This window comes from Schistocerca nitens, chromosome 4 (assembly GCF_023898315.1).
Source record: "Schistocerca nitens isolate TAMUIC-IGC-003100 chromosome 4, iqSchNite1.1, whole genome shotgun sequence".
Taxonomy (NCBI): Eukaryota; Metazoa; Arthropoda; class Insecta; order Orthoptera; family Acrididae; genus Schistocerca; species Schistocerca nitens.
In genome coordinates this window covers 910,766,627-910,794,292 of record NC_064617.1, presented here as the reverse complement: position 1 = coordinate 910,794,292, position 27,666 = coordinate 910,766,627, and the positions used below count along the sequence as shown (strand labels likewise).

The following is a 27,666-nucleotide window of genomic DNA, read 5'->3' as shown; positions in this document are numbered from 1 at the left end:
TATCGAGTTTAACAAAAGACAAATTGGTTGACTTATAAACATTCGAATATTGATGTGAGAAATATTGAATTTGTTCTCAGTGGAAGTTGTAATATACTATGAGTTAAAAGGATTCTTTGAGCACTAAATTATTTCAAAAATAGAGAGAGTGCCTTATAAATCCCGTAACCAGCTTTATTCTTCGGAGAAGAAGGTTTTGGGGACAACGGAGCCGGCAATCCAGAGAAGAAGATTGGCTGCGCAGACCAAGTAAGTCAACCGATGTGAGAGAGATGTGGAGTTTGCTTGCAATCCAAAGTCACACTGTTTCTTATCTTCGCACATGGTTAGAAATGTTGTATGAAGTGGAGAAACAAGGAATAAACTTTAAGAAACACTTACTCAACTCTGATAATACCTACCCACTCTGCTTAGGAAATTTCACATCTGATCTTGTTAATGGATTTATTGCATTACTTCCATGGTTTCTATTTTTAAAGTTGATTTGCATAAGTTGAATAAAATCTGTTGAGAAATCTACACCTTGGTTAGTTAAGGCCAGCATTTGGCTGGATGAATGGGGGATATCTTCCAAAGCCAGCCTCAAATTGGCCGATAGAAATGACTTAACAGCCTAGTGCTCAATCAAGACAGTTCTCATCTCATTGGTTTGTCACATTATTGTGCAGGTAGCCTAACTGGACTACAGAATTTTTAGCTCTATGGCTGCATTTGGCTCAGTGTTATACCCTATAGAGTTTGAGAATATCCTAGTCCCTAGAGAGAACATCTTTTCGACCTTGGTTGGTTGGTTGGTTTGGAGGATTAAAGGGACCAGACTGCGACGGTCATCGGTCCCTTTTTCCAAAAAATTAAAACCACCCAGAAAGAAGAAAAACGAACAGCAGGAAAAACGTCAGACGACACAGGACAAGAAATACTCCTACAGAGATCAGACAAGACAAATTAAAATCACACAGAGTGTGACGGTGGTTGGCCGACCATAGAGATAAAAAGGAAAAGCCAACCAACGAGAACACATTAAAAACTCAGCGTAAAATTGTAGGCCAATGGCCAGAATCAACACAAAAGAACAGAACAAACACTCAGAGTAAACGATAAAAACCCCCTACCCGAATAAAACGTAAAACTAAGCCAGCCATAACAGGGTCATCAGATAAAAGGGCAGGGAGCGTATCAGGCAGCGCAAATGTGCCTGACCACAGCTAAAAGGGGGCAGGCCAACAAAATGTGGGCCACTGTCAAAGCCGCCCCGCAGCGACATACAGGACGGTCCTCCCGGCGCAGTAAATAACTGTGTGTCAGCCGGGAGTGGCCAATGCGGAGCCGACAAAGGACGACTGAGTCCCTGCGGTTGGCTCGCATGGATGACCGCCACACAGTTGTCGTCTCCTTAATGGCACGGAGTTTATTGTGCGTGATCCGATCGCGCCATTCAGCGTCCCAAATCGCAAAAACTTTTCGGCGGAGGACTGCCCGCAAATCAGTCTCTGGGAGGCCAACATCCAGAGACGGTTGTCTCGTGGCCTCCTTCGCCAGGCGGTCAGCATGTTCATTGCCTGGGATACCGACATGACCGGGGGTCCACACAAAGACCACAGAGCGGCCGCAACGCGCAAGAGTATGCAGGGACTCATGGATAGCCATCACCAGACGAGAACGAGGAAAACACTGGTCGAGAGCTCGTAAACCGCTCAGGGAATCGCTACAGATAACGAAGGACTCACCTGAGCTGGAGCGGATATACTCTAGGGCTCGAAAGATGGCGACTAGCTCAGCAGTGCAAACACTGCAGCCAGCCGCCAAGGACCGTTGTTCGGAATGGTCCCCTAGAGTTAGCGCATACCCGACACGACCAGCAACCATCGAACCGTCGGTGTAAACAATTCCAGAGCCCTGATACGTGGCCAGGATGGAATAAAAGCGGCGGCGGAAGGCCTCTGGAGGGACAGAGTCCTTCGAGCCCTGTGCCAAGTCGAGCCGAAGGCAAGGGCGAGGAAGACACCACGGGGGTGTACGCAGAGGCGCCCGGAAAGGAGGTGGAACAGGGAAAAACCCAAGCCCGCAGAGAAGCTCCTTGACGCGTACGGCGATCGGACAACCCGACCGGGGCCGACAGCCTGGCAGACGGACGACCGATCGCGGGAACAGGAGACGATAGTTTGGATGCCCGGGCAAGCTTAGAACATGGGCAGCATAAGCGGCCAGCAAACGGCGTCGTAACCGCAGTGGAGGGACACCTGCCTCCACTAGTACGCTGTCCACAGGGCTGGTGCGGAAAGCACCAGTGGCAAGGCGTATCCCGCTGTGGAGAATTGGGTCCAGCACCCGTAACGCAGATGGGGATGCTGAGCCATAAGCCAGGCTCCCATAATCCAGACAGGACTGGATTAACGCCTGGTACAGCCGCAACAGGGTAGATCGGTCGGCGCCCCAGCGGGTGTGGCTCAAGCATCTCAGAGCGTTTAGATGCCGCCAATACGTCTGTTTAAGCTGCCGGATATGAGGCAGCCAAGTCAACCGGGCATCGAAAACCACCCCCAAAAACCTGTGGGTCTCCACCACAGCAAGAAGTTCGTCGTCAAGAGAAAGCCGCGGCTCAGGATGGACCGTTCGGCGCCGGCAGAAATGCATAACGCGGGTCTTGGCAGCCGAAAACTGAAAACCATGCGCTGCAGCCCAAGACTGCGCCTTGCGGATTGCGCCCTGTAGCTGACGTTCGGCAGCTGCAATGCCAATAGAGCTGTAGTAAAGGCAGAAGTTGTCAGCATACAGGGAAGCGGAGACAGAATTTCCCACGGCCGCAGCAAGGCCGTTAATGGCTATTAAAAACAGGCAGACACTTAAAACAGAACCATGTGGCACGCCGTTCTCCTGGACGTGGGAGGAACTATATGAGGCTGCGACTTGCACGCGGAAGGTACGATACGACAGGAAATTGCGGATAAAGATCGGCAGAGGGCCCCGTAGACCCCATCCATGAAGCGTAGAAAGGATGTGATGACGCCATGTCGTATCGTACGCCTTCCGCATGTCGAAAAAGACAGCGACCAGCTGCTGACGGCGGGCAAAGGCAGTACGGATGGCCGACTCCAGGCTCACCAGATTGTCGGCGGCGGAGCGGCCTTTACGGAACCCACCCTGAGATGGAGCCAGAAGGCCCCGAGACTCCAGTACCCAATGCAAGCGCCGGCTCACCATCCGTTCGAGAAGCTTGCAAAGAACGTTGGTGAGGCTAATGGGGCGGTAGCTGTCCACCTCCAAAGGGCTCTTGCCCGGTTTCAAAACGGGGATGACAATGCTCTCCCGCCATTGCGACGGAAACTCACCCTCGACCCAGAGACGGTTGTACAGGTCGAGGAGGCGTCGCTTGCAGTCCACTGAAAGGTGTTTCAGCATCTGACAGTGGATGCTATCTGGCCCGGGAGCGGTATCAGGGCAAGCGGCAAGGGCACTGTGAAATTCCCACTCACTGAATGGAGCGTTGTAGGATTCAGAAGTGTGGGTGCGAAAAGAAAGGCTCCGACGTTCCATCCGCTCTTTAACGGAGCGGAAGGCTTGGGGGTAATTCGCAGAAGTGGAACTCATAGCAAAATGCTCTGCTAAGCGGTTTGCAATGACGTCGGAGTCAGTACAAACTGCTCCATTCAGTGAGAGCGCAGGGACGCTGACAGGTGTCCGATAGCCGTAGACGCGTCGAATCTTGGCCCAGACCTGCGATGGAGTGACATGGAGGCCAATGGTGGACACATACCGCTCCCAGCACTCCTGCTTGCTTTGGCGGATAAGGCGGCGGGCCCGCGCACGCAGCCGTTTGAAGGTGATCAGGTGTTCAATGCAGGGATGGCGCTTGTGACGCTGTAGCGCCCGCCGGCGATCTGTAATCGCTGCAGCGATCTCAGGCGACCACCAAGGCACAGTCCGCCGCCGAGGGGACCCAGAGGAGCGGGGAATGGCAGATTCGGTGGCAGTAACGATGCCGGTGGTGACCAATTGAACCACCGCATCAATGTCATCATTACAGAGAGGCTCAAGAGCGGCAGTGGAGGAGAACAAGTCCCAGTCAGCCTTATTCATAGCCCATCTGCTAGGGCGCCCAGAAGAGTGACGCTGTGGTAGTGACAGAAAGATCGGAACGTGGTCACTACCACACAGGTCGTCATGCACACTCCATTGGACAGACGGTAAGAGGCTAGGGCTACAGATGGAAAGGTCAATGGCGGAGTAGGTACCATGCGCCACACTGAAGTGTGTGTAGGCACCATCATTTAACAGCGAGAGATCGAGCTGCGACAATAAATGCTCAACGATGGCGCCTCGACCTGTTGCCACTGACCCACCCCACAGAGGGTTATGGGCGTTGAAGTCGCCCAATAGCAAGAAAGGAGGTGGCAATTGGGCTACCAGTGCAGCCAGGACATGCTGCGAGACATCACCATCCGGTGGAAGATAAAGACTGCAGACGGTAACAGCCTGTGGCGTCCACACCCGTACAGCGACAGCCTCTAAAGGTGTCTGGAGAGGGACAGATTCGCTGTGCAGAGTGTGAAGGACATATATGCAGACGCCACCAGACACCCTTTCATATGCTGCTCGGTTCTTATAATAACCCCGATAGCCACGGAGGGCGGGGGTTCGCATTGCTGGAAACCAAGTTTCCTGGAGAGCAATGCAGAAGAAAGGGTGAAGGCTGATAAGTTGGCGGAGCTCAGCTAGATGGTGGAAGAAACCGCTGCAGTTCCACTGGAGGATGGTATTGTCCATTGCGGAGAAAGGCGTGACGGGACTGGGAAGGCAGATTACGCCGCTGGGTCACCTGCCGCATCCGATGGAGCACCCGTGCAAGTGCTATCCATTGCGTCTGAGGGATCGGCGAGATCGAGGTCCTCAGCGGACGCAAGGATCTCCACCTCATCCTCAGATGCAGAGCTTTTAGGTAGCGGTGGAGTAGGTGCCACCGCAGGGGTCTTGGTCTTACGGGTCTTAAAAGTCGTTTTCTCTCGCTGTTCCTTTGGTTGCCATTGGTGAGAGGGCTTATTGGAGTCAGTCTCTGGGACCGAAGAGGATCGCGAAGCCCGTCGACCAGCGAACTGTGGCTTCTTCAGCCACTGGCTGGTGTCTGCTGTGCCGCTGGTAGGAACCTGGGAAGGGAGTGACCCAAGGGATCCCTTCCGAGCGAGAGAAGCCGAAGAAGACTTACGCTTCTCCGGCTTAGAAGTGGGGACTGGTGTCCCCGATGGTTTAGTGGGTGCTGCTCCCGAGGTAGATGGTGTGGGAGCAACAGCGAGAGAAGGGGCCCCCATTGTCAAGGGGGCAGTTGAGGTCCTCTGATTCTGAGAGCTGACTGTATAACTTGCAGCTGAAGGAGCTGGAGCAGGAGTGACAGTGGAGGCATAAGATGACATCATGCGCACGGGATGTAGCCGTTCAAATTTCCGCTTAGCCTCAGTGTAAGTCAGTCGGCCCAGGGTCTTATATTCCATGATTTTGCGTTCTTTCTGTAAGACACTGCAGTCCGGCGAGCAAGGGGAATGAGGCTCTCCACAGTTGACACAGACGGGAGGCGGAGCACATGGGGTATCGGGATGAGATGGGCGTCCACAATCTCGACATGTGAGGCTAGAAGTACAGCGAGAGGACATGTGACCGAACTTCCAGCACTTAAAGCACCGCATCGGGGGAGGGATATAGGGTTTGACGTCACACCTTGACCTTCTCTGGTAAGATATCACCTTCGAAGGCCAAGATGAAGGCACCGGTAGCTACCTGATTCTCCCTCGGACCCCGATGAACACGCCGGACGAAATGTACACCTCGTCGCTCTAAGTTGGCGCACAGCTCGTCATCGGACTGTAAAAGGAGATCGCGGTGAAAAATAATTCCCTGGACCATATTTAAGCTTTTATGGGGGGTGATAGTAACAGAAACATCCCCCAACTTCGTACAAGCGAGCAAGGCTCGTGACTGGGCAGAGGATGCCGTTTTTATTAAGACTGACCCTGACCGCATCTTGGACAAGCCCTCCACCTCCCCGAACTTGTCCTCTAAATGTTCGACAAAGAACTGAGGCTTCACAGACACAAACGATTCCCCGTCAGCTCTGGTACAGACGAGATACCGGGGCGAATACCTGTCGCTCTCATTCATAGCCTTTCGTTCCTCCCATGGTGTGGCGAGGGAGGGGAACGATTTGGGGTCATGAACGCTACCTTTAAAATGGGCCCTCGAACGCTTAGAGACTGCTGGTGGCTGGCCACCAGCAAGAGAAGATGTGCCACGCTTCATTGCGTGTCATCCACCCTGATGCCACCTACTCCGACCAAGGGCCCTCCCCACAGGCACCACCCAGCCACAGCAAAGGCCACCTGGCAGGATGGCCATTGCCGGGAGTCCCGATGCCCCAGGGAGATGGGCATCTACTCCTTGGCATACGTGGGGAGTTAACGGCGCAGGCATCAGTAGAGCGATCCCTGTGTTGTCAGGGGGCTACAACCAAGAGGGTACATGGCGGCCCCACCACAACGGACTGGCTACCATGCTGGATGTTAGGTGACATGTGGTCCATGGTCGCCGTCAGTGCAGAAAGTGGCCCTGCACATCGCTTGGCAGAAAGTGCACGCAGGAGCGTATCCATGCCCATGAGATGTAGAGCGGGCAGGACTGCAACGCAACGACGAAAAAGCTGGCGAAAGTTCTCAACGCAAGATGGACACAATGCACCAAGTAAGGCGCCCTTCCCCAATCGGCTCGCTCTTCGGAAAAATTTTGAGATATGGAGGTCAAACCCGACAGGGGACCATCACATAAGGCCGAAACGTTGGAGACTCCTTTTAGTCGCCTCTTACGACAGGCAGGAATACCGCGGGCTGATTCTTACCCCCGTACCCGCAGGGGGTTTTCGACCTTGAAATTTGACACTTTCTTTCCTCTCTTCTATAATAGAAAACATTATATCATGTTAGACTGAAGTATTTAACTCCCCTATTAAGTATAAATATACATACCTACACTATAGCATGAAGGTTCTTTAGATAGCACTAACGTGACCCTGCTATGTAAAACTGAGGGGATATTCAGCACGTTGTAATAGGTTGTCTTCACCCACAGAAAACAGTAAACTACTACTGCCATTCAGTTGTGCAGCAAAGGATTGAGGCATTCTTATGGAAAGTGGGGACAGATAAGGAGCACGCTATGTTGCCATATGACATTGTTCTGGGAACTGGCATCTGAACCCATGTACCAAGGTATCTGCAGTTTGATAAAGGCTGTATGAGGAAGTGATGAAAGACTGAGAGGATACTACTTTGGCACAATTCTACAAATTTTTGCATCAGTCTTTATTGCAGAAGAGCACTGAAATTGCTGCTGCTTCTAGGTATCTGCATAACTTTCAGTGGATGGTGTAGAACAAAAATTGAGAGGTGGAAGACACATATCAACTGCTAAAGTTAACAGTGTGTCCCATTGGGCGCAGCAGTTCAGTACAGTCCCTGAGAATCACTGCTAGTAATATGCAAGAATTGTATAATTAATAAAATGCCTGTACCCATATTCCAGATAGTCCTCTTTTGCCTCCACCCCTCCCTCCTGTAGACACCTATGCTTATGCCCACAATATAATAATACAGTAATATAACAATATACAACAATAAATAATAACAACAATAACAATAATAAGCCACAAATAAGAAGGCAGATCAAAAGCAAATGTGTTTCTGTATTAATTTTTTGCAGTAAACACTGAACCAGCACTTAGTGATTTGGAATATTAAATGACAATAATCGCTTAGTGACGTCCGTATTTGTAAACTGCTTGTGTTTTATATCAACAAACATCTGTCTGCTGCATAGACAGCAATGACACTACCTTTAAAAAATACACAATTATCTGATGTGGTTGTAGTGCTCACCAATGTTTACAGTTCATGACTGGTTGTCAAAAGATAGAGCACTACTCATGACTGGAACTTGCCCAGCTGAAAGAACGCATAGAGAAATGTTTTGCCAACAGGAATAATCCTAACTGGAAGAAATTTGTCGCTACAGATAGAAACTTACAAGAAACTGGATTATTCAAGTGACAGCTGTTCTTCACAAAGAACTGATGATGATGATTTTGGATGTGGGGGTGCTCTCAATCATGTTCAACAGTGCCCTGACAAAAAGTCAACATGCCATTCTTGTTGGGGTTAAGAATGAAGGGTTGCCCCCCACATGAGGTTTAGTTTAAGATGCATTGAATTCTGCCTCCCCTCCCCAGCACTTCAGGGATGAGGCCTGACAGTTCACAAAGTTTCGGAACCTGTCTAACACTAGAGCCAAGTATTGACAAGGATGGTAAGCAGATCTCCATCAAAACTGAGGGTCCATTCATTAATTAAAACTTCCGGGCTGAATTGCCGTGGTCCGTATATAAAACTACTTCTCCTTCCTGACGTTTCGTTGGCGGCTGAGGGCAACATCATCTGAGGTGAGTCGGCGAAAACTGAGGGTGTCTTGATGTCAACATATAATACACACATAACCAAAATATGCTGAATCTAAAGTGGCACACCAAAAACTTCAAGCTTCACAGAGTAGTGCTCGTTCTGCCTGTGGAGGAAACAATGTGTCAAAGGGCTATGTCATACATGCAGTCTGGTGAGCAGCATGTCTATCAGTGAGCACAAAGTCCACCATACCTGTGAGGTTGATCTGAGTGACTGCAGTTTCCTTCCTGTCCACCACCACTAACCACAACTTTCTCAATAACACATGATTTGCCTGCCACATAACGAGATGATGATGCGCAAGAGAATGGCACACAGACACACAACACCATCCCAATATGCTTCTTTGGCTGCTTTGTTGGCTATATTGTTTCTCTGTATCCCAATGTGTCCAAATACCCAGCAAAAGATAACCTCCTTGCATGGTTCTGGAGCCGCTGTAAGGAGTCAGACGTGAGCTGAAACAATTGGTCAATTGGATACATTTGGTGGACCACTTGCAGCACACACAGTGAGTCGGAACAGGCAAGAAATCTTGTACTGTGATGCCTGTGAATTCACTCCAGTGCCATCATAATCCTTATAACTACACAACATAATTTGTAAATTATTCTGGAAGGCACACTTTGAAAACCCTATCAAGGAACACAGTTGATCAACTGAGTGCTTTCTCTTGATTGGATACATCTGTATAAACAATGATAAAATTGTGGTACATACTTAAAAACAGAGCTGTAAAAACATAATATGGAGTACAAGTTTTCTTGTACTGCATCAAGCTTAAAATCTCCTTAGGCCTCTGAAGATGCCAAGGTGGCAATTTGTTCCATCCCTGGCACTGTATTTGGAGGTCTGATGTATTCAGATCCTTGATGGAGTCCTTAGCATGTATCCCGAGTGGCTTGATCACCCACCACTGATTCCTGAACAGCTGTTCCAAACTGGGATGGACTGCTGCACTAAATGCTAATGACCTAGACAATGTTGACATTTTCAGAGCCAGACAAGCCAGAAGGATGCACAGCCAAATCCAGAATGGTGGTTCATCAGCCTCTGCACACGGACACTGCTGGTCTGATAGGCTCACTCCAGTCAGTGTCCAAATCCCCTTGTGGTGGACAGCACCTAACATATTGAGGTAGGAGGGCTGGTTCTTAACCAAGTTGCCGTAATCTAACTGTGATCTGACAGCTGCCCTGTAAAACAGCAGGAGGTGGGACCTGTCGGTTCTCCATTCCTTTTTGCGGAGACATTTCAAAATATTCAGCGATTTGAAACCCTTTGTTTGCAGTCTTTTAGGTGCAGGAACCAGGCTAATTTCAAGTCAAATAGTATGGCCAAAAAGTGCTTAAGATGTACAACTACACTCCAATGACTGTTAGGATCGGTACAATCCTGACTGAAAAGAAATAGGAGATTGCCTTTGGCTTCAGGGCACAGGTGATGGAAGAGGCACACCGAAACTGATCAGGTCCAGGAGCAGTGTCTCTGGCTGCAGTCAGAACTGATTCTAATTCCCACATGGAGAATGGAAGATTGTAGGTCTCTTCATAACATGAGGAGAAGCAGAGCCACCTCACCTTCACAGTCCTACAGAACACTCTGAACACAGGAGTTTGTCTGGATGATGCAGTGACTGTAAGAAGTGTTAAGCTCAACTCTGAACCATGCCTTTAAGCGCATCCAGCAGAACCCCATCTCTCAACAAGGTCATAAGAGCAGGTTATCTGGAATGGACCTTATTGAGTACCAAACATGCCAGTGGAAGAACAGTGATTAATGGAAATCACTAGCTGCTTCCAGGAGTCCCTCTTCCATTCTTTTATCACTCACCTTACTTGTGTAGTTGGATGGGGTTTGAATTTCCATAGTGCTGTGCAGCTGGCTCTGGTTACTAAGTGACATTCGTCATTCCACCAAGCTCCAGGCAATTGTCTGAGGTGACTGCTAGACTGGGGAATGGAATCTGCAGAGCTCGGTGAATCTCACAGGCCATATGGTCCACCATTTTTTTTTTTTTTTTAAGATGGCTTGCTGACTGTATCACAATCAATTTGCCCTTTGAACCATCCACTTCGTGGTCTTCTGTTGACTATAGTCAGAGTCAGAAGATGAATTCATGCAGGGATGTGGTCACTGAAATGCAAATCTGTGCGCCACTTCCCACTGAACTGAGTCTGGAATAGCTGGGCAGCACAAACATAGGTCAATGGTTCAAGATTAAGGTGTAACTGTGGAAGGGTGTGTCATCTGACAAGAGTTCAAAAGGCATATGTCCTCTGAATGGATGAGGCACTAGATAATTTGACTTCTAGAGCAAGTGGGTAGCCGAGCCCATCACATCAAATTGTGTGCATTGCACTCCCCTTTTGTCTGTGTCTGCATCTAACAGATCATGAAGTGGAATGTACAAAAAACATACTGTATTCTGAACTTGTGTGAGGACTTAAATTGCATTTGCTTGTAAGGCCATGGTAAAAGGGAAAGGAGAGGAATAGCACCTGTCACTGATGAAAACAGCCATCAGGGTTGTCTCCAGAAACACCACCCTTCATGCAGGGATGGTAGCCTCTTAATGCAGGTGTGTTGGTGACTAAAATAAATTTCTTGTAAAAAGATGCAGAACAGTCTCTCCTGGACCAGGATATGTAATTCTTCCAAATGTGATCAGTATCCACTTAAGTTCCACTGCAACAAAGAAGTCCCTTTGGAAACCATTCATTAGCAATGGTTGCCCTTGTCGTCCTCCCTCAGCAGCAGTGATTTATTTGAGAGAGGTCAGGGGGAACATTAGATGGTGTCTGACTCTTTGGTTCCTCCATGTGGATACCAATATCCTCGACAGTAAAATCATCTCTGAAAAGGGAGACTGCTCACCACTCCAAGGGTTTAACTGCCACTTTCTTTGATTTTTAATGATTTTTTGTGTGACATTTTTTCCTTACTTATGGGAAGAGTTGCTTGCATGGTTAGAGAGGACAGCTTAGTCAGCTTCTGATGGTGTGCAGCAGTATGAGGCTGAGGTTCCAAGTCCATCTTCAATGGCTTCTGAATAATTTTTGGATTCAAGTGTAACTTTTCCCCCCACAGGTACACTGACAAGTGCATGTACACATATTTGAATCTGTGGTCTGCGTAAGTGTGGAGGCATCACACTTAGCGACTGACTTCTTACGGGATGATGCAAAAGAAGTAGCAAACATCGGAGGTTGCACAGCTTTGAAAGCTTTTTTAGTTTCACCATAGGGTGTGTGTCTCAACTCTCAACTCCTGAATTTTTCTTTCCTCATTCTAAACACACACTTCCTGCTCCATACTGGGTGATCCCTGGAGCAGGTTATATATTTCAGAGGAATTGTACAAGAATTGCTTGATTCGTGAGCTGAGTCTCCACAATTTCCTTACGTAACCCTCCTGTCACAAGCCATAGTGGTATGACCAAATCTTTTATATATGAAGCCTCACACTGGGCTTGCAACAATTGATTGAACCTTAAAATGGTTAAAACCTGGAAGAATATGTTCCAATAATTCTGGAGTGTTGAAGGTTTGGAGGGGGGGGGGGGGGGGGAAACTTGCAACATTTATCCCATGTGTCACTGACTCTCCTCATAGTTCCGCACTTCTGCGACACTCACATATTTTCATTCTTTATGTAACTCCTCAGGGTCTATCTCCATTACATCAACATGTAACCATGTAATCACAGAAGTTCAAGGTGTTGCGCAACCCTGCCACAACAGAATTTTCAACCAAGGCCTTGCATCACAGAAGCTTACATGCTTACATACTTGGTCTGACATGACAGTTTCAACTACAAGTGTTCCATTACAAAGCTGTTTTAATGTTTTTAAGAACCCAGCAATACCCTCCAATGCCTTGTGAATATGTGTGTGTGTGTGTGTGTGTGTGCGGGGGGAGACTTTCCCAAAAAAATCCCTTTATGGCAGATTAGTGCCCTATTGTGTAATACTGAGACTACTACTTGGGTGGACTGGGCAACTGAGCTCTCTTTCTTGATTGGGTGTAGGTACTACCTGATGCAAAAACCATCCCATCCTGCAGTAGATGTGAATTTAGGTCACTCTACAGGGATCCCACAAGCCACTAGGGAAACAAATGTTGATCCAGACAAAGCCCTGCATGTCTGAGGCAGCCATAACACTTGGGGTGGGGTGGGGAGAGGGGGTGGTGCCTCAGACGTTGCGCACTAGAGACTTTTTTTACCTGATCAGCATGTGGCACACCTTGAGGCTAAAGTTTTTTTTTTTTTTTTTTTTTTTTTTTTAATTATAGAGCTGTGTATCTTCCTCACTGTCTAGATGGTGAAGCCAAGGGCCCCGTCCTCCTAAACACACAACATCCTACCACCGTTCCTAATGATGGCCCCTGAAGTACATCCAGAATTTATGACAGAAGAGATTGGGTGATGCTGGTGAGTCCACAACTCAGGAAACCCAAGGTCACCCTACCCGTACACAACCACTGTTGGTGAAGCTCCCTGGGAAAAACAGTGCTCCCTTCCTTAAGTTTTGGGACATTCTTTCTCAGGTACCTCTGAAGAGGCCTGTGCAGCTTGAGTGATCATGCCAGTAGCTAAGCTACCACTGGCATAGCTTTCAGCATCACTGAGTCATTCAAACTCTTCCACTCAGCACTAAAGATGGTTATCATACGGTAGTGTTCCCTGGGAGAGAGAAATAAATGTTTGCTGGGCAGAACTTGAGGAGTGTGTTGGAATCTGTGGGAGACGATTCATGAATAGGCACTCATCAATTTTTCTATGAAGTGCACACATTGTAGTATACAGTGAAGTACTAGTGAAGCAGCAATTGCACTCTTTTCATTAACAATGGGTACAAGAGTACAGTTCTGTCACTGGATCATCCAACACAGTACTTCAAGGCTCAAGTTTTCACATTTTGTATTATTCTAGGATGAGGCCTCAATTATTATACTGCTTTCAGCAACACTTTGAATTTGCAGTCGTTAAACTAACAAAGTTAGAAACCTATAAGGAGTTAATCATTCTGTGTGTGCGTATGACTCACTCAATGGCAATGGGAACACTTTCTTCTGCAAATTAATTGAAGTCCTTCGAAGCCAAAGTCCCCAAAACCAATGTAGTAATTTGTGGAGACATGAATATTAACACAAGTGTTGAATCTGATATTAGTAACAACATCCTAAACATTCTGAGCACATCTGGAATGGCAGAAATGCCAAAACCACTACTGTAAGCTTTCAAATAGTTCAACATCAGACTTAGAAAATGTACTTACAGGTATCAACAGGGAAAATTGTTACACATTTATGAGATCTTGGCCTTTTGGATCATTACTGTCAGAAAATGAAGCTAAAGGCAGGTCTGGTAAAACACACAAAAACTGCATGTCAACATAAGGATATTCTCAGCATATAAAGTGCATACTTTTTATAGGGCATTGGAAAATCAAACCTGGGATGCATTGTATATGGAAAACAATGTAGCTGCTATATTTTTGAAATTCTGTGTATTGCTTAAATTAATTTTTGTGGAGACATTTCCAAAAGTAGCCTAACCAATTCAACAGTAGCAGCTAAGGCAAACAGATGTATAACTGCAGATATTATATAGATTAGCGAATTATACTAATAAATAGAATCTATTTAATGAAGCACAGTTTGCTCTCCAAAATGGGAAAAATACAATATCAGCCATTACAAAACTGGTAGCCTGCTTGAAGCTGTTAACAAGGCTTGTGTTACTGGCATATCCTTTGAGTGGTCAACAGTTTTTGTTAATGTTGGCCATAAAATACTACTAACAAGTTAGAAGCACTAGGTGTAAGAGGAACAGCAAATGATTGTTCCAGTCTTACTGGGAAAATGGGTACAGAATATAAAAATATTTCACACATCTGATAAATTTTTATGTGAGACAAGCAGACAGTATGATGCATGGAGAAGTAGTTCTCTTTGCTAATGACAGCAAAATCATAATCACTTATAAAACATCTGAACTCCTCTTAGGGAAAGAAAATGAAACCTCCAATGATGTTAACAACAACGCTGTATGTAATAAATTAACACTGAACATAAAGAAAACAAATAGCATGCAACTCAGCATAAACAGAAAACAAATTCTGTGACATTAACCATATGGGACATATTTGTAGATTGTGTAACAAGCACAAAGATTTAGGGATGAACACTGATAATCAATATGGAATGAACAAAAAAAAGATGCCGACAAAGAATGTCTTCAGCACATTTTGCTCGTAAGGTTCTATCATCAGTTTGTAACAGACAGCCAATGCCTTGTGGTGACATCATTCCTATGTACACTCATTTCTTAGCTGTGGGATTCTGTTTTGAAATCAAAGGTAAAAAAAGGTAAAATTTTAAATAGGTGAAAAGGACCTGGAGAATAGTAACTAGTAGCCAGGCTCACTGTAAATAACTATTTAAAAATAACTGCATAAATACACTGGACCCACAGGAATGGTTGATACAAGTCATTGGCTTTGGCCAGTGACAATGGTAATAGATGCTGTTACATCACCTTTTGATGCACATGTTCACAGTTTTGTTGTTAGCTAGTGAAGAAAAAATGTGGTTGTGGTTATAGATTGATCTATAGCTTTGCCTGAGATATAGGTTAGGTTTGAACACAGTTTGGTTACAAGATGGCAAAGCTAACGAATGTGATAGGCTACTAAAAAAGCCTGGTTGTGATGACATCAGATCTGTAGCTTAGCACACATGGAAAAAAAAAAAAAATTTGCCAGTAATACACGTTATAGTCACCATAGTTTATAGCATTTGTCGGATGTTTTCTGTTTCACTAATCAAAGCCGATGACTCGTATTGAATATTCCTCTATATCCAGTACAGCTATCAAACTTTTGTATATGTCACAGAAAACATTACTTAGTATTTCACTAACTGTTCTACATACAATCCTAGAACAAGAGCCAGTTTGGACTTACATTTATCAAGAAAAAACAAACAAAAAAACTCAAAACTGGGCCATCCCACAAAAAGTGATGGTTTGCCTGTAAGGCTTTCTGTTCCTTTGTTCAGAGGCAAATCAATACAGCTTGCATCATCAAACCTTTGCTGTATGTTTTTCATATTCAGGTCTATCCGTGTTCTTTTGCTTTCATGCTAATACTTCAATATCAATTGTACATATTTTACATCCATAACCTTGGATGGACCAAACAGCACTTCCTATCAAGAAATAAAATTGCATAATAAATTGTCCAGTGAGATTAAATTACTAAAACATCTCTTTAAATAGGGAGCTAAAACGTTTTTCATAAGTAATGTGTACTACACAAAAGTGAATAAATAAAACACCTTGTCACATTACAATACTGTAATGCTTTTGCAAGAAAATCATGTGCCACGATCTACAGTACACTAGAGTAATGCCGTATTTTATGAGCATGGAGTCAATTTCCTGATTAGAGTTAGTGCAGGGGGCACAGCAGCAAGTTTATGGTCCTGGATCATCAATGAGTGTCCTTCAGAATCACCAGTGAGTGTCCTCCTGTGCAGCAATAAACAGCACAACTGAATAAGGCCATGTAGCTCTCAAGGCATTGGCCCCATATTTGGGAGGATAAAATTTGTTCTATCCGATAATTCTAGCTTAGGTTTTCCCAAATAATTTCAGACAAAAGCTGGATGGTTCCATCTTCATGGCCACCCTAGCCTCATAAAAGCATACTTGCATAGTCTGTGTTTAAATGTACATTATAGAGCTACTTATTTTCATTGTAAAATAAGACAAACCCATTACCATAGTATGATGATACCTGGATAAGTAAACAAGTAAAATGCACAACAATGAAATAAAATCGCCAAGCTGGTATTGTACAACATGGAGTAATAGAACATTATTTACTGCCATTTAGCTTGAGTAATGCAAATTATCTGGTATTAAATATAGGTAAGCTGCCACTGTTATTGGAAACTATACATCTTTATGTCCATGGGAAGAGGGAGTTTCAACATATTGATGCACCACCTCCTTCGGGATTAATGTGTACGAGTAACACAACATGTAACTTCAACTGTTAGAATGGACAGGAGGGGGGTGACAACTTCTGCGCAATGCAGTAACCAGCTCTCACGCCTACACGTCGATACTGGAGGTTGTTATTTTGAGCAGTTGTTATGCCAATAAAAAAAAAAAAAAAAACTACTACTCATTTCTGAACATTAGTTTCTAACCCTGTAGCCTCAGTTTAGGATCTCCGACCTAACATTTTCTCCCTTCTTGTCCTCTCAACTGGCAGGTCCCTTCGAAACAAGGATGACTCCTATACAACCAAGCCTGCTTTCAAAGCTGAAGGATCATACTCATTCTCAAGGCTAGGATTAGTATCCTCTACTAATTATTAAAATATTTCTATTAGCTGTAATAGAATTATTCTGCTGACAGTAAACAGTGACTTGCTATTTGGCTCTGAGCACTATGGGACTCAACTTCTAAGGTCATCAGTCCCCTAGAACGTAGAATTACTTAAACCTGACTAACCTAAGGACATCACACACATCCATGCCCGAGGCAGGATTCGAACCTGAGCCCATAGCAGTCGCGCGGTTCCGGACAGAAGCACCTTGAACCGCTCGGCCACTAGGCCGGCACTTGCTATTTTCTCTATCTCTAAATTAGTGGTACATTACAAACACGCTAAACTATATGGATTCAAAAGGAAACACCAGAAAGCAGCCATACCCAAAAGTTTACTTCTTTCGTCAAGCTGGCTGAAGAAACACTCGCAGTGACAGGCGATAAAAATGCGGAAAACTTCCTATTGTGTATTTCAAAGACACATAAGAGCACAGGACGAATTATTGTGTACATATGAGATTACTATGCCGCAAAACATAAAGCTTCTATCATTAACGTCAAAAATTTACAAACTCTGCCATACAACATACCTTGTCTCTTAATCTATGTTTAAGACGGCGCCTCTGCATTGCATCGTAGGCAGTGAATATCGAGAACGGGACAAATGTAACTGAAGCGCAAACAGCAGCCAGTATTCGCCATAGAGACATGTCTTTTATTTCACTAACTATATTTCTCATTGTCGTGGCCCTTTGTTGCTTGCTTTATGACATGCACCTCTCATTCATTCTTGTACTACAGTCATCAATCATCACGATGGGTAACCTTAACCTAACTCCGTTTTTGACAGATCATATTGTTTGCAATTAATCGAAATTTTGTTTCATATCGATGTTCATTTTCCTCACAAATCGATTACGGAAAACGGAATAGTAAAGGCCCGTCCACACGCAACGATCTGTCTGCGCAAATGTCTGCGCACATCACATCTGCGCAGACAGATCGTTGCGTGTGGACAGAAGATTTGCACCAACCTGAGGTGTGTGCAAACCTGGAAGTTGGAGTTGGAGGTTTGAGCGAAACCTCTCAAATCTGAGGGTTCAAACCACATCTGCGCAGACAAGTTGAAACGTGTGGAGAGGGGATCGCCGCAAATCTTGGCGCGAAACAGCTGTTTGCTCAGTCTAGTGTTCAATTTCTGCGCACAGGGCGTTAAAATGGCTGATACTGGTCAGTGTTCTCGAGAGTTTGTAAGTGAATTCATTGATATACATAGAAACCACCTTCGTTTGTGGAAGATTAAAAGTAAAGAATATAGTGACCGAGACAAAAAGACAGCAGCATACAATGCTCTAATTGAAAAATTGCGGGCAGTTGACGCCTCGGCAAACAGAGAAACAGTAATAAAAAAATTAAAAAAAATTGTTGCAAACTGTTTACAGAAAAGAGTTATCCAAAGTTCAGAAATCTAGAAGATCTGGTGTGGGAGTAGATCAAGTATACCAGCCAACGTTAAGGTATATTGATCTACTTGGCTTTCTTAGTGATCAAGAAACGCCAAGACCAAGCAGGAGTACAATTGAAGATGAAATTGGAGTATCAGTGTGCGAGGAAATGGAACACGAGGTAATGTGAAACAATAGTATAACTACATTAACTATAGTATTCACAACCACAGCACTACAAGTGAAACTTTTCAGGCAGATAACGAATCTCTGTCTAGAATTCAGAATGGAGTTTTGTATCCTGGAACAAAAGTTTGTAATAGGTTGCTTGTAGACAGTAACGAACTGAAAATGCCTACTCAGAAACAAAGTAAACCATAGCTCAATGGCCGTGTAGGTATATAATCTCTAATAATATAGGCCTACTGTGTTTCAAACACGTCTACAAGACCAAAAATATTATCTGTAACTTGACAGACTTAATTTACTTGACTTGCCTTCATGAACTCATCCTTCAGGACAGCGTAAATAGCTTCACATGTGTTGGGTATTATTTCACTCAACGCTTATTTCGATATTGCTGTTGAAAATTCCAAATCCTTGTAGCTCCTTCCTGTTGCTAGGAATCTTAATGTTACCGCCAGCCGTTCATGAGGAGAAATTGCCCTTCTCATACGAGTATTTTTTCTCATAATATGAGAGGTTACAAGCTTTAAGAGATAATTATAAGTTTCGACATCCATCCACAAATAATTTCGCCAGTCGTTAGGTTCGCCCTGCAACTCTCGCAGTAAATTTACGTGGGAAAACTGCTTTCGCTTTAGCAGCCACTGTCCACACCATTTTGACCGCTTTCTCTGTTTCCTGTGGTTGGTCTGAATGTTTTTTGCAACACAAGTTGCGAACACAGACCACTAAATAACTTCCTCCATTTCTATATTTCAAAATAACTGAATTAAATTTTTGACATTTACGGGGAGCTTAGTCTCTTGCCACTGATATTTCTTTTCCACGCTGACAGATGGCGGGCGAGTAGTAGATTGGGGTTTGTGTCGTGTGAACACACCACATTTGCAGCGATCTTTTGCATGTACAGACATCTGCGCCGATGTCTGCGCAGACAGATCGTTGCGTGTGGACCGGGCTTTACATTTGTATATAGGAAAGCACAAGGCTGCTTGTTTACTATATTTTTATTTTTCCTGACCGGTATCGACTACATGCCCCTCGTCAACAGATCTGTAGAAGATACATAGAATTATACTGCCGGTATATAACATTATATGCTAAAAGGCTGATTCATACTACGTTATTGTGTCCATTTTGGATGGAGAATACCGCAGCTGTTTTCATAAATTACGCTGTAGAGAATACTGCAACCAGCCACAAGTTTTCTTGAAATGATTTTATTAGGCCTTTACTAGTTTCAGGCCTGAGTCCATCGTCAGATGGTAGCGTTGGCTTCTTGCAATTTTACATTTGTATTCTAAAATATAGCAAACTTTTTGTAATGCATGGTTTACGAAAGAGACTTTTCAGCAAATAAGTAAAACGTATAGAGCGTATACAAGTGTAACACTATGTGACCACAAAAACTATGTTAAATTATCCGTCAAATGGTGGTGAGTTCGCGCGAAAAAAAAATAAAAAAAAATAAAAAAAAAAAAAAATAAATAAATAAAATAAAATAAAAAAAACAGTGGCAAGCGACTGCGCTCTCGTAAAATCAAAGTTAATTTCATTAATTCAGAAATGGAGCGAGCCGTGACGGACTCGCACTAGATGTCTTGTGCCTGGATTCCGAGCATTATTCACTGGCGCCACTACTGGCAGCGTGAATCGATTGTAGGTTGTCGCTGACTATCTCGTGCACAGCGAGTACTAAAGTACGCCTTGCGCACCGTAGGGAGGTTTCTATCTCACCGTTTGTGATCGTCCCATCCTGAGATATCTTGGCCTCACCCTCGACTGTCACCTCACCTGGACCCCGCAACTCCTGACCATCCAGCAGAGAGCCCATTCCCGCCTCCGCCTCCTGAAACTCCTGCCTGGCCGGACATGGGGATTGCATCCTTCCACCAACTTCCACACCTACGAATGCCTCATCTGTCCTATCCTCTGTTATGCCAGCGTTGCCTGGATCTCCGCACCCACCCGTTTTTACAAGCGTCTCCAAATCCTCGAACGACATGCACTCAACCTTGCCTTCCGTATCTCCCTTCCTTCCCCCACACGGCTCCTGTATGACCTCATCCCCTTCCCCCACATCCTCCTTTTCCTCCAACATCTCCGCATCCTTTACACTGTCTGCAGGCTTGATCCCCCCACCCTCTGGTTTCCTGCTTCCTCTCCACCCAACACCCATTGCCGCGTCTCTATCGCTGTATCCCTCCCTCTCACCACCTCCACACCCTCCATTTCCCTCATCAGGGCAACTTCCAGCACCTCACCCTCCCGGATGTTGAGCTTCGCTGTGACATCAACCCTTCCTTCCAACTGTAACCTGGCCTTGTTCCCTCCCCTCCCCAAGGCCCCCTTTTTTCCTTCTCCTAGAGCAGATTTTTTCTCCTTCCCTCCCTGAGTCGCTGCACCCCCTCCTCTGCTGCTTCCCTACCACATCCTTCCCTCCCTGGCCCTCTTCGGTGCACACCCCGCTCATCTCCCCCATCTTCTCCTCTCTCCCTTCTTCCCTTCTCCCCCTCTCTTCCCATCCTTCCCTTCTTCCCTCCTCCCCCTCTCCACCCCACCCTCCATTCTTCTCTCCTCCCTCGTCTGTATGCCCCTGGCAGATCCTCTCTGTTTGCTCATCATCATCAGTGAACTATGTCAGCATTGTGTTTGGTGCTGTTCTCAAGTGCTGTAATTTTAATTGTGTGCTGGACTAGTACTTAGTGTTATTGTCAGTGATTGTTATGTGCTACACCATCTGTCGATACTTTTATGATCCATTGTGTAGTTTTGTTTTGTGTGCACTAATTTTTTACGGTTTTTATCTCTATTTTACAGTCCCCCCTTTTTGTCTGTTCTCTTCTGTACTGTTCCCATTTTTTATATCTATGTACGCCATATTTTCTCCATTCTGTTATTTTAAATGTCTTCTTTGTTTAATTACCGTCTTTCGGCTGAAGAGCAGCACATATGCTGCGGCCAGCCCGTCCCAGATGGGGTACTGAAACACAATAAAAGAAAATAAAAACGTTAGGAGGGCAGTAAGAGCCAGGCAGCAAGTCATAGTGCACTAAAGGTCATTACAGACCGAATTTTGAACGCAGTGGGCCAGCTTGTTGTTAGTTCTTTTTATGTTCAGATTTGGTGAAGTTGGAGTTGCAACATTGAGCTAAGTACGGTGTCCTCCTGTCTGTGGCCGTGGATTTGTCTGGACTTGATATTCTATACTGTGCGCTACTGGTTGCTGGGAGCTGGACTGGATATCTCAAGAATTATCAAATATCTGCCCCACTGTGCGTTTATTGTCAGTATTTCTCATACTACGATTCGCCTGTCGGGACACCTTCGTGGCTTGCTGAAGTATTTGTTTGACTGTAATTATCTAAGCCAAGGTTCTGCTTTAGATTATTCATATTTCTGATCAGTCGAATTTGGCTCTATATATATATATATATATATATATATATATATATATATATATATATATATATATATATATATGTAGAAATAGAAAAGATGTTATGTGGACATGTGTCCGGAAACGCTTAATTTCCATGTTAGTGTTCATTTTAGTTTCGTCAGGATGTACTGTACTTCCTCGATTCACCACCAGTTGGCCCAATTGAAGGAAGGTAATGTTGACTTCGGTGCTTGTGTTGACATGCGACTCATTGCTCTACAGTACTAGCATCAAGCACATCAGTACATAGCATCAACAGGTCAGTGTTCATCATGAACGTGGTTTTGCAGTCAGTGTAATGTTTACAAATGCGGAGTTGGCAGATGTCCATTTGATGTATGGATTAGCACAGGGCAATAGCCGTGGCGCGGTACGTTTGTATCGAGACAGATTTCCAGAACGAAGGTGCCCCGACAGGAAGACGTTCGAAGCAATTGATCGGCGTCTTAGGGAGCACGGAACATTCCAGCCTATGGCTCACGACTGGGGAAGACCTAGAACGACGAGGACACCTGCAATGGACGAGACAATTCTTCGTGCAGTTGACGATAACCCTAATGTCAGCGTCAGAGAAGTTGCTGCTGTACAAAGTAACGTTGACCACGTCACTGTATGGAGAGTGCTACGGGAGAACCAGTTGCTTCCGTACCATGTACAGCGTGTGCAGGCTCTATCAGCAGCTGATTGGCCTCCACGGGTACACTTCTGCGAATGGTTCATCCAACAATGTGTCCATCCTCATTTCAGTGCAAATGTTCTCTTTACGGATGAGGCTTCATTCCAACGTGATCAAATTGTAAATTTTCACAATCAACATGTGTGGGCTGACGAGAATCCGCACGCAATTGTGCAACCACGTCATCAACACAGATTTTCTGTGAACGTTTGGGCAGGCATTGTTGGTGATGTCTTGATTGGGCCCCATGTTCGTCCACCTACGCTCAATGGAGCACATTGTCATGATTTCATACGGGATACTCTACCTGTGCTGCTAGAACATGTGCCTTTACAAGTACGACACAACATGTGGTTCATGCACGATGGAGCTCCTGCACATTTCAGTCGAAGTGTTCGTACGCTTCTCAACAACAGATTCGGTGACCGATGGATTGGTAGAGGCGGACCAGTTCCATGGCCTCCATGCTCTCCTGACCTCAACCCTCTTGACTTTCATTAATGGGGGCATTTGAAAGCTCTTGTCTAGCGCAACCCCTGTACCAAATGTAGAGACTCTTCGTACTCGTATTGTGGATGGCTGTGATACAATACGCCATTCTCCAGGGCTGCATCAGCGCATTAGGGATTCCATGCGATGGAGGGTGGATGCATGTATCCTCGCAAATGGAGGACATTTTGAACATTTCCTGTAACAAAGTGTTTGAAGTCACACTGGTACGTTCTGTTGCTGTGTGTTCCCATTCCATGATAAATGTGATTTGAAGAGAAGTAATAAAATGAGCTCTAACATAGAAAGTAAGCGTTTCCGGACACATGTCCACATAACATATTTTCTTTCTTTGTGTGTGAGGAATGTTTCCTGGAAGTTTGGCCGTATCTTTTTGTAACACCCTGTAGATAACTGCACTAGTAGTATTTTCAGTGTTTTAAGCATTTTGCATGTAATCTTTTATTTTGTATTTGTTTACTTTAATAAACGTCCTATCCCAACAATGTTAAATTTAGTGACTTGGCTTCCCTGTGTTTCAGGAACCACTGTAGCCATTGACATGAAACTTTTACTGGACATTAAACTGTACGTTCTGAGTCCACTGAATTACAATAATTGCATTTCAGCCACTGCTTTAGGAAATACAGTTTTTTAATTACACAGTTAACATTTTGTGTACCTTTTTTGTGTGTTATTCTAAATAATATTAATTATACATAACATTATGTTCTTCTTTTAGTTCAGTAGACTCCCTAAAAATTTGAATGCCCTCTGGTTTCTGAGATTTAAGGGAAAATGCAACAGAAAATGTAAATTTTCAGGAATGGCTTCTAAAGTTTCAAAAGGCTGTAAATCACTTAGTATATGCTTATTTTTTTTATTTTTAGTCACTTAGAAGCATCCTGCACCATGCTGTATATCATCCTCTTGATCTTTTTCTAATTTTTTTTCTGGGCTCCTTAGTGGTCAATTGTGTCACATACTCTGCTTTATCAGTGCAAACCTTGTCCACCCATTTAAGTTGTCTGATGCAGTTTGCTCCAGGACTAATTCCCATATGCTGTAGCACTTTCACCCTACCAATGTTGCCATCATTAAAAGCAATAACAGAATCACTGACCCCCTCCCTTTAGTGTCTTCATTCCAACAAAAACATTTTTTGGTAAGTGAGTCCATGTAAGATTACTGAATGACTTATTGGGATTTTGAGACTGACCATGCAGACATTTCTTCAGAAATTTAGGATTTTCCAGGTGTCTGTAAATAGGTTTCATGATATCCAAGACAGCTGCTGGGATGGAATGTTTATGGCTGTATGAACTGTTTGAGTACTGGGCATTGCGGTAATTGCACCATGAATCAGGTCCAGGAGGGCAAAGGTGGTGTACTGGTTTTTCATCAGTTGACAGTCTGTGTAAGAAGGTAGCCCATACTGCCTGCTTCATTTTCAACTAATCCTCAGTATTATTTCTAATGGCCATCCCAAAATACTGTTGTAGTTCATCAATCATTTTGTCTGTCAGCCTGCCTCTTATGATTTTACCATCAGAAAGTTTCTTGTCTCTCAAACTTTGTTTCAATTTCCTCAACCTGGTGCCCATCCTCTTCTGGACATGACCAACACATTCCAGTTTTGTGACACTCTTCTCACCATAAGGCTAAGTGGCTACTACATTGTTATATGCTTTTGAGTCTTCATCACCTAAGAACTTAGTGTAACACACTCCTTTTTCATTCACAGATCGACTAACATACCACCACTTGTTCCTTCATAATTCTGCTACACATATGCCCTTCTTCATTCCCTGATTTACACTTATAACAATGTTTGGTTAAAAGCTGGAAATCTATCACCTTTCCAGTATCCAAACTGGTCACCGTAGCAACAGAATTCTTAGAAATGTAGCCATGCTTCTGCTATGTGCCATCAAAAGCTACTGGTATGTCAGACATACCATCATTTATTTCAACAGCTTCGTTTGCAGCACCCTTCATTGACTCACATGCAACAGATTCCACAGCAGGTCCAATAAATCCTGCATGCTTGTCGATTTTACAAGGTGGCCGTGGCATATTCATCATGGCACACATTGTTTCTGCTTGCCAATAGCTCTCAATCCATAAAACCACATAACAAGTACTTCAAAATAATTATCTTTACACTTATCAGAATTCTAAAATGAATTAGTATGTTTACAACTGGCACAGTTAATAAGTTTCCTGGCTAGTTCATTTGATACCTCACTGGCGTCATGTAAACTAACTGGTCCTCCACTATCTTACAACACACACATTCACCTAACACCCTTGTTAGGATGTATAAATCTATCAGAATATAATCTAAACTACCATTTACATCGCTTTTGTTTTGAGAAAACTGTGTAGCACAACGTTTTATTTTAATCTTTGAAGCACTAATGGGTGTGTCGATTGCCTCATTTTTGAGAAGCATCTTCTTTGAAAACTGTCGATCTCAGTGTGTTCCGAACTCTGTTATCGAGCGGATGTGTTTGTACCGACATGATCAAAACAAAGTTAATTCATTATAAATGAACGAATACTTAATGTTGGGTTCGATATTACCGTACGTAACATTTCGATCCCCACAGGTGTTTCTCTAGATGCTGACGAGTTTGCCTGTATTTCATTGTCTGTAACTTGACACGCCACACGTTGAACACAATGTTTCCCTTTATTCGCAAATCTATTACCATGGAACCCACGTTTCTTAAAAACACTTTGTTTTGGCGCCATACTTTACTTTTTGAGAGATTTACCAATCTATTCATCAATTTTCCTCGGAAAAACGTTAGCACTTCGACATACAACGCGTGTTTATACTATGAAACGATACGATACCGTTTTTGACAGTGCTACCGATACAAACACGTAATTTAACGTTTATAGTACAGAAATGCACAGTCTATATAAAAAGTTACAGATTTTATTATATCTTGAAGGAATGCAAGTAAAAATTCTAGCATTTTGAACCGGTGTAGGTTATATTTAAAAAAATAAAATAAAATGCTTCTCATGTGATTTATATGTGATGTACAGTGTGGTCAGAAAATGTCTGAAACGCTTGTAGGGATGTTGCAGGGCAGGTTGTACTGAGATATGAATGTTACAAAAAAAATTCGATACGTTGCGCCGTTTCCGAGTTATTTAGTATTGAAGTTAGCCAATCAGATGGTCGCGCGCGTAAACTCAAGTTTCAGCTAACGAGTCAAAGCACTCCTTGGGCAACACCGACCCTGGCAGGCCGCTTGAATGCGAGCGCGCGACGCCCCGATTGGCTAAATTCTATGCTAAATAACTCGGAAACGGAGCAACGTATCGAATTTCTTTCTTAACATTTATGTCTCAGTACAACCCGCCCTGTAACATCCCTACAAGCAGTTCACACATTTTCTGACCACCCTGTATATATGATTTTATTCGGAAAATTGCAAATTTTATAATGAGATAAAAATCCAAAAATATGAAAATTATTTTTCCATCCCCTTAATGTATTAAAATCGTGTTGTGCCTTTACATGTCTAAATACCATGAAACGAGGCATTGCTTGTAAGATCTAAAAGTACCTTCTTGCTGGGGTAAGCTTGTCATTTTCCTTACATAATTGTCTGCTTCGCACAAGGTTCCTTGCCATGTGATTTGGCTAAATTACTGTCAGATCTTATTCTGAGCACGTATTAAGTTTTCATGAATCACATTTTATTTTACTAAATGCTTGAAGAGACATTACTTTCACCACTACTACACATTTTATGTTATATAAATTTGGTTAAGGGTAAAATTTTGAAATTTCGTGGAGGATTAAGAGGCCTTAAACGGACCATTCCTCGAGATGGTGGAATTAATATTTGCTTAACTTGTTTGTTTGGTCATTGTTTCACCTAAATGGGGTTTGTTAACAGCCCTATAGGGTCTTCTGAGCCTGACAGCCAGGTTTTCAACAGCTGGTGACTGTGGGGCTTGTTTCTGTACACACCACTTTAGTGTTTATCAGCTGCCTTTGAGGCATGTCCATGATTGCCTTAGCCTGTTGATTTATGCTGCAGTGGCCATATTACTTAGCGTCCTGACGTATAGAGCTTTATTTATAGTTTTAAATTTCCTTTGGAATATGTTTGTATTGCACGTTCTGTGAATTCTGGGTGGCTAGGTTTTCTTAAACAAACCACTGTCTTGATTATTATGTTATGCAAATGTTTCCAAATCATTTAATCATAATTACTGTGTGAGACTAACTCGACATTGTACCTACCTCAGATGTGGATAATCTAAATCCATTCTGCTGTTTTGGTACCTAATAAAATTTTCAGTAGGTTCGCACTGGTTTTTAGCAGTGTATTTGCTCTTTTGTGTGTTAAGAGCCTGTTTGATAGAAGAACTGCCAACTAGTTTCCCAAAAACCGTTTGAAGGCTTCCTCACCTTTTCTTAAGTTACTTTAAGAGATTCTTGTTGTTACACTTCGAATAGTTTGTTTTATAAGGAAAGAAGTTTTTAAAAATGTTTATTGTGCTTATATTTATTCTTGCACTGAGTTTTGTGGCATGTTTTGCTAAAATCATTTGTTGAAG

General features: G+C 44.0%; 1 protein-coding gene across 1 annotated transcript in view; it reads right to left on the bottom strand.

Annotated features, from left to right (window-relative positions):
• The window catches only part of LOC126253479 (dehydrogenase/reductase SDR family protein 7-like), a 51,074-nt gene extending 33,389 nt beyond the window's left edge, over positions 1-17,685 (bottom strand). The window contains exon 1 of the mRNA XM_049954840.1: positions 17,429-17,685. Within this exon, the coding sequence (XP_049810797.1) occupies positions 17,429-17,578 (150 nt within the window). The 5' untranslated portion in view covers positions 17,579-17,685. The remainder of the gene's footprint in view (positions 1-17,428) is intronic.
• Between the last annotated feature and the right edge of the window lie 9,981 nt (positions 17,686-27,666).